Source organism: Gavialis gangeticus, unplaced genomic scaffold (assembly GCF_001723915.1).
Source record: "Gavialis gangeticus isolate Ggan-Ray unplaced genomic scaffold, GavGan_comp1, whole genome shotgun sequence".
NCBI classification, from domain to species: Eukaryota; Metazoa; Chordata; order Crocodylia; family Gavialidae; genus Gavialis; species Gavialis gangeticus.
Window position 1 is genome coordinate 55,893,668 of NW_017729022.1, and position 8,406 is coordinate 55,902,073.

General features: G+C 39.8%; 1 protein-coding gene across 4 annotated transcripts in view; it reads right to left on the minus strand.

Annotated features, from left to right (window-relative positions):
* APAF1 (apoptotic peptidase activating factor 1) overlaps positions 1-8,406 on the minus strand; it is an 89,829-nt gene that overhangs the window by 21,005 nt on the left and 60,418 nt on the right. For all 4 annotated transcript variants that reach the window (XM_019515022.1, XM_019515021.1, XM_019515020.1 and 1 more), the window contains 3 exons: positions 7,199-7,324; positions 3,391-3,546; positions 1,167-1,292 (listed from right to left, as the gene is read on the minus strand). In XM_019515022.1, the coding sequence (XP_019370567.1) occupies positions 1,167-1,292; positions 3,391-3,546; positions 7,199-7,324 (408 nt within the window). The remainder of the gene's footprint in view (positions 1-1,166; positions 1,293-3,390; positions 3,547-7,198; positions 7,325-8,406) is intronic.

Sequence of the window (8,406 nt, forward strand, 5' to 3'; positions counted from 1 at the left end):
ATGTCTAGTTAGCAGCCAGTACCAAGTGGAGGACACCAAGAGTTGGTCCTGGGGCTGATTTTGTTCAACATGGGGTGGAATGCACCCTCAGCAAGTTCACAGATTACACCAAGCTAAGTAGAGTAGCAGTAGATATGCTGGAGTTTAGGGTTACAATCCAGAGAGACCTAGACAAATTATAGGATTGGACCAAAAGGAATCTCATGAATTTCAACAAAGACAAGTACAAAGTCTTGCATTTTGGATGGAACAATTCCATGCACCAGAACCAGCTTAGGACTGACTGGTTAAACAACAGCTCTGCAGAAAAGGACCTGGAGCTTACAGTGAACAATACACTAAACATGAGTCAACAGTGTGCTCTTGCTGTGAAGAAGGCTAATGGCATACTGAGCTGGATGCATTAGCAGTAACACTGCCAGCAGAGGGAAGTGATTATTTCACTCTATTCAACACTGGTGAAGTCATATCTGGAATACGGTCTCCAGATTTGGGTCCCTCACTACAGAAAGGATCTGGACAAATTGGAAAGAGTCCAGCAGAAGGCCACAAAATGGTTAGAGGGCTGAGGCACATGACTTATGATTATGAGAGGCTGAGAACTTGGTTCATTTAGTATGCAGAAGAGATGACTAAGGGGCGATTTAGTAACAGTCTTCAACTACCTGAAAGGGGGGTTCCAAAGTCGATGGAACTAGACTGTTCTCAGGGGTGGCAGATGACAGAAGGAGCAATGGTAGTTTAGGTTAGATATTAGGGAAAACAGTCTCATGAAGAGGTAGTACAGCACTGGAACAACAGGCTACCCAGAGAGGTTGTGGGACTTTCATCCTTGGAAGTTTTTAAGACCCAGGTAGACAAAACCTTGGCTGGGAGAAAGTGAGGAAGTTTTTCCTAATATCCAACTTAAACCTCCCTTGCTGCAACTTGAGATCATTGCTCCTCATTCTCTCATCTGTCACCACTGAGAGCAGTCTCATCCTCTTTGGAACCACCTTTCAAGTAGTTTAAAGTAAAGTAGCTGAATTCACACTGTATGTGTATTTTTTAAAAATAGTTGATTTATTTCTTATTCTCCAAAACTAAATAATTGATACAGCATATTTTTTTCATTTTATAGCACAGGAGAGCTATTTGCATTATCTTAACAAAAGATGATCACTTACCTCAACAAAATAGTGTGACAAGACAACTGCTACCAGTTGATTGCTGGGGCAAAAGTCATAGTACTGGATTGCGTTTTGGTAACTCAAAACCTCTTCTAATAAATCACTGGTTTCAACATCTAAAAGCTGTGAAAACAATTTCAAGAAGTATGATGTATTAACATTATGATGAACTTGGCTAACTAAAGACTAAGATTTAATTTCTTGAATTAATCTCCAGCAACTACTGAATGCACAGTCTTAATGCACTGAATATTTATTCATTTTGTTGAATAAAATAATTTTATTAAAAAAGTCTGATTTTAAAAATGTATCACATTGACTCAAAATGCAGTCTAATTGGCCACCATATAAATAAGAAGGAATAATGTATTTTTTTAAAAGTGCATATCTGCCCATATTGATAAACAAGTTAGTTTTAAAAACCGCTTTATTATTGATTCCATCACATGTAGAAAACATTTTATAAACTTAATATTTGGTGCTTTGAAATACAGAATAATCAAGAACTTCAGAAATGAGAAAAGTTAAATGATATGATCAAATCTGGTAAACTAATCCCTAAAGTATCTTACTCTGCATGCTAAATCAAAAGCTGAATGCTTTGTCAAAACTTGAGCAAACAAAAAAGCTAATTTATGCTATGCCAATTTCTAATATGCAATCAGTTTAATAACTCAGTTGTAAAACATTGAAAAGTTGAGGTTATAATATCATACAACAAGAGTCACTGACTGGCAGAATTAACCTTTGAACAATTTACTGACTCAATTATGAAGAATGAAAGATAATAATTTCTAACAGCCCCATAAATAACACCCCTGAAAACGCTCCTGTAACTTTTTCTCACTAACACAGCTGTATCTTTTTTCTGTGCTAACCATTTAAAGCAGGAGTGTCAAAGACCATGAAGCCCCATCATCCAGCCCACCATGCTGCCTTGTAGGTTTCTAATGGACCCACGTGCTGCTTGCAGTGAGTGGGGCCAGCTCGTGGCACATGCTGCATGCAGTGCTGTGGAACCTGCCTGGCCTGCACACTGGATTTGGGGCAGAAAATCGTGTGTGAGCCTAATCCAGCTTGCAGACTGGCCCTGTGCTCCTCATCCAGGACCTAATGAATTTGATACCATTCATTTAAACAGTTACAGTAAAGTCTCTGTTATCTGTCATCCCTGGGGTAGGGGTGTTCAGGTAACACAGAATGGGGCAGAGGGGAGGATGTGGCAGCTGCGCACAGAGTCGGGGAGGAGGGTATGTGGAGAAGGCTGTCTGCAAAGTGGCAGCACAGCAAGGTGGTGAGTGGCGGCAGCTGCCGCTGCGTGTGAGCTTCCCCCTGTCCCCCACCCCGCCACATCCGTCCAGCCACCCGGCAATTCCAGTTAATAGAATTTCCGGTTAGTTAAATGCCAGAAAGCAGAGACTTTACTGTATGTGTCCTTCTATACCAGATATGTCCTTTTATAACTAATAATAATGGGGTGTCAAACATGGCAGATAATTTTCAGCTATTCCATATTTTCCTCAGCACTAAAGAAAGAACCAAGCATACAGCTATTCTTCTACAGCTTATTCAAAGGAGCTACAGAAAAAGAGATGGGGGTGAACAAATGTGTGTCCAAAAGGTCAAAAGGCAGCTGAAGTCTCCCACCTGTTCTTGCAAAGCAGCTGCTTCACCTAGGGCTCTCAGTTCAGCCAGAGATCAGAGTAGCTGCTTCTCAAAGTCCAAAGTTCCAGAATGAGATGCACTAGAGCAGAGATTCCCAAACTTTTTCATATTGTGTACCACCTTCCAAGTTAACCAGCTGCTCACATACCCTTACCAGCATACATTTTATATTTTTGTAACGGAGAATGTGTAATATAAAGTAGGGGTGCACCGATAGAGATTTTTGAGGCTGATACTGATAGCTGATTTTTTAAGGAGGCATATTGGCTAATACCAGTCCAATTTCCGTTACCAGCCTGGTAACTTGGAGAGCTGTGTGCAGCTGGTAAGTCTGGTGTGGTGGAAGAGGAGCAGGGAGGAAAGGAGTGTGTGGGGGGCAAGCCCTGCCCAGCCAAATTAATCAGCCACATCGGGTCGATTTCTGATACGATCAATTTTCTTTATATCAGTGTCCATCCGATATCCGACTGATGTATCGGTGCACCCCTAGATTAAAGTAAAGGAAAAAAATGAGACTACAGGAAAAAACTGAATCTGAATATTAGGAAATACTTACAAGAAGTTTATTTTTGGCTGCCACCATTACTGTAGCACTATCTGTTGACCAGGAGCAACACTTGGGTAACACTTCCACTTCTAGCTCATCAGCATTTCTGAAGAAATCCTTTATCTTAATACATTTCAGTTCATTTCCTGAGCTTGTGTCCCAAAGCTTTAAGAACAAATATATGAAATCAAACTCCCCAAATCAGAGATGATATAAATTTGTTTTAAATGCATACAAAATGATTTATTAAAAGACACTTATTCAATTTTTCCATAAGTATACAATGTACGTAAATATACGTCATAAGGGAGGAGGCAGCTTGTAACTGCATATCCAATTCTGGACTTCTCTGCATCAGAAAAGTATTTACAAATTGGGAGAGTTCAGAAAGCAGCGATCAAAATTATAAAAGCAGAAGTACTTAAAATTTCTTTGGGCTGGGACTTGAATCCATTTTATGAATGTGAGAGGAATGCATTTAACTGCAGGTTTCATTCATCTATTAACTATTAAAACTGCACAAAGCAATTTTCCCTCAAGGGTACGCTAAAAATGTTTTCAAAGAATAAAAAGCCCCTAAATTCCTCATTTTAGAGCCCACAAACAGGATATTTTCTTTTCATAGTTTATTTTGTAATTCTCTACATACACACTATAAAATAAAGGCAGCACAACATTTTCCTTCTCTGGACCAGTATGCAAATTTTGTATTAAGCTAAAATAATTTAAAGTTTCTTGTTGTCAAATTAAAATCTTTGTACTACATATCCACATAATCTATAAATGTGTATTAAAAAGTAGATTCCATAAGGTTTAAAGTTATAGTTATATTGGTATTTCTTTTTTGTGTCCAATATTGGAACTTCAAAGTTTTGGCAGAAAAATTAGAGCCATCTATCTTGTAGTTTCAGTGGTAATCATCCAAGAGCACAGTAAAATTATAGGACATCAATTACTAATTTTTAGAAACTAAGGTAAATACATCTATTGTGACTCTCCACTTTATCCTCAGATATATCCAGTTGGTTAGAATTCTGAAAGATTTTCCTTTACCAAATATTTGCTAAATTTATTTTAGTATGTTGGCCACTAGTGGAGGGGATTGGAAAGTTGCCCCCATTGCTGCTTCTCCTTGGTTGGGCTAGGCCACCACTGCTGCTGACTGTCCTGGAGCTAGACCCAATGCCACCCAGAAAGTAAGCAGGGGGACAGGCACAGTGGTGGGGGGTATGCCAAGGCAGGCAAGGAAAGGCAGCAAGGGAGGGGAAGTTTTAGCTCCTTGCCTCCACTACTGGTCTACATCCTTAAAATGATCCCACAATAATTAGATTCTATACAGAGAACTTCATAGATTTGAAGTTGTCTTGGGTTTGGGTAAATATGCTACATCAGGTTTGGGCAGAAGCATTCTCTAATTTTCGCTAGACAAGGTAACTCCAGGCCAAAAAGGTTTATTGTGTTGATTTTTAATTCCGACAGTGAAAGACAAGGTTTTTACATTTCCTAAGGGAATCAAAACACATGCTCATTATTTTTAAGTTACAATGTAGAAAATGGACTTTCTTCAGCAAACAAGTAATACTTGAAAAGGTATGCTGTTCTCTAGTACTAGAATCTAAAGTAAAAGAGGAAAACAGATTAGGTTACAAGTAGATCCTACACTACAGATTATCAGATGTCTCACTGTTAACGAAAGGATTCAAAAACAAAGTGAAATCTCTTAAAATTGTTAGAATGAAAGTTGGTGTTTAAAAGATACCATGAATGCACTTGATATAGAGTCCACATTTGTGCCTAGTACACTAGATTAATTTTTCTAAGCCAACTGTATTGAAATAATTGTTCTGAAGCAGAACCATGATTATTCACTCAGAATGGACTGAGAAATACCCAAATACAGTTGCAGAAATGAGACCTGCATGGAGTAAGTTCAAGCTAAACATTTACAGCCAGGTTTTCAAAACCCAAGCATTCTAAACAAATTTGTACATTTAAAGTATCATTTAAAATAGCTTATTCTTTAAAAATAAGAAAATAGAAAAGCACCAAAGAATTCTGTCTCTATCAGGAATAAGGACAAGAGAAAAGCTGAATTCTGTCATACACAGCAGAAAAAGGGAACAGACTTATGAGAAAGGTGAAACACTGATAACACCTTAAGTACCCACCAACCACAGCTATTATGAAAAAAGAACTGTCTTGTGGTGGAAGATGCTCCCATCAGGAAGACCTGGTATTTGCTTTGGGGAAGAAAAGCAATCAGCTGTTGTTATATCTGCCTGTAGCCAGTGCAAGCCCAACAGCTAAGAAGGATCTGATAAAAAAAGAAGCCTTGTCCTCTGATCTCACTGATACATTCAAAGGCAAGTAGAACCCTTTTCCACTTTGATTTTTATCACAGCAGCAGGTTTTCCATCATTCCTAATTTAGACACTCTTAAAGAAAAATAAGAATTTTTGAAGTGTGACTAATATGGTGCAAGTCTCTTAGTCGCTTTAAAAAATATAACTCATTAGGGAAAGTTAACTAAAAAAAATTAACAAAAGAGTCATCCCTACCTCACCTAGCTGTGTAAAATTTAGACATACATTGATACATATCATATTGGCACTGATAAAAGGAAAATTGACATCAATGGGAATTGGCTTTTTTTGGCTGATGCAGTCGATAATGTTGCCAGTAAATGCTTGCATGCATGCGCATAGCCGCAGCATGCACAAGACCACGAGTGCAGCACGGCAGCTTGGAGAGCAGAGTCCAGATGGTAAGTCTGTTGGGGCAAGGGGGAGGGAAAAGATGTGGGGGATGCAGATCGAGGCTCCCATGATGAGGGTGGGAGTGGTACTAGGGTAGGGGTGGCGGTAGGTGCTACCCAGCCATGGTGGGGTGTTGTGCAGCATGTAGCTGGTGGCTCATCCAGGGGTTGCAGGAAGGGGGGGCTCCCGCCACTGCACACACCCCCAGAGGAGGCATGTGCCCCCATGGATTTCTGCATGAGGTGAGAGCGCACAGCAGGTGGCCTACCCTTGCCCCATGCACAGATCCAGGGGGGCACGTGCTCCCCATGCCTCTCCTGGGGGTGCATGCAGCAGTGGCAGCCCCCCCACTTGGATGAGCCGCTGGCTCCCCACCCCACCCTGGCTGGGCAGTGCCTGCCCGTGTACCAGCCCCACTCTCTCCCTCACCACGGGGCCTTAATCTGCCGCCCCCCCGCAATGTCCCTTGCTCTCCCTACGCTCCTCCCCCTCCAACAGTCTTATCACCCAGATGCTACTCTCCATGCTGCCAGGCTGCATATTGGCAATCGGACCAGTATCAGCTGATTTGGCTGGTCAATAATTGGTCATTGGTATCAGCCCAAAAAATCTTTATCAGTGCACACCTAGTAAAATTATATTGAACTTAAGCATATAATGAAAATAAATAAGGCATTCCTGGCTCATACTGAAACTATATTAAGTCATCAGATCTCTTTTCCACTTGGAATATGATTTTACGAAGCATTCCGTTGACATCAGATTCTCAAAGTTTCATGGACAAGTGATAGGATGAAATAAGGCAACCTCTGTTTTATTTCTGGTTATGATACAAAATCCTTCTGTGACTTGAGGCAAGTTACCTGGCTTATTCACATTTTGGCTTCTCATTTTTAAAATGGAAATAATGCTTAGCTACCCCACTGAGATGCTCCAAGGTGTAACGAATTAATGTTTGAAAAACCTGAATACAAAGCATTATTAAAAGGTTATATAATAAAGCAACAGAAACTTCCATCCATTTAATCCATAAAAACACATTAATTAAAAACAAGGCTTACCTTCACTGTTCCATCTGCTGAGCAACTAGCCACATATTTATCATCTGGTGAAAATCTACAATGATTGACAGAACTTGTATGACCAAACATTGTGTTTTGACAATGCTTTTTTCTTACATCCCAAAGCTGCAAGAAAAGCAAACAAACAATTGCTGTCAAACCATAAATAATCCAAAGCTAAAGATGCTTCAACAACCTGCATTTATATCCAAAAACCTGCTTAACTTGTACAGAAAAATCTATTCACAATTCATAGTTTTCTTAAGAGTCTGCAAGTCAAGGTAAGCCTTGGGTTCTTTTAGTCTTTACTCTGACCTACTAATTTGTGTGGAAACCCAAAAACTGTCTTGTCTAATAGAACAGTGATTTTCAACTTGTGGCCCATGGACTCCTGGGGGTCTATAGACTATGTCTAAGGGTCCACAAAATATGGCTGTTATCAACCAAAGGTATGGGAATACCTACACTTACAATTCAAATGGGTTCACACCTCCATTCAAAATGTTTTAGGAGTCCATAAATGGAAAAAAAGGTTGGGAACCACTGTGTTAGAACATTACCACGTCACTTCAGTCAGCTAACTGGTATCGAAAGAACCTTTCTTTCCCTTAGCAGAGACAATGCCCTGGAGCTATGAAGAGGGTTTAGAAACTATCCTTGATTCTACTGCCTCTAAAAAATTACCTGTATCTTGTTCCAATCTTCAATTTATTTTACAAATTCTAAACAGTATAATTTATTAGCAATACCTAAACTCTTTCTTTTATAGTGATCAACACAAGCTAAAGTTCAGCATACTCTCTTGAGTATGAAGTCATTAATAAGCTATTAGCTAAATCAAAACAGCACCATCTATTTTCCCTACCATCTTCTGAACTTTTAAAATCATCCTCTCCAGGATCCTCTCTATTCTTGGTTCCCATACATATGCTCTTGTTTGACTTTCAACCTTCCTTACAACTTCATCATCAGTGATTTTCTACCTCATCATTTTCCTAGGGTTCTTCTTTCCTCTGTCCCCTCCAATATGTTTTGCAGGGTTTTTTTTGGCATAACAAGCAATTCTGGGAACCCGGATTATCAGAGAGCAGAGGGATGTTTAGGCAGACAAGGTTCTTTATGTGAATCCGATATCTTTTATCAGATTCACCCAAAGAACCCTGTCTGCCAACGAGAGGCAAAGCGCTGCTCAACCTGGTACTGGCTAC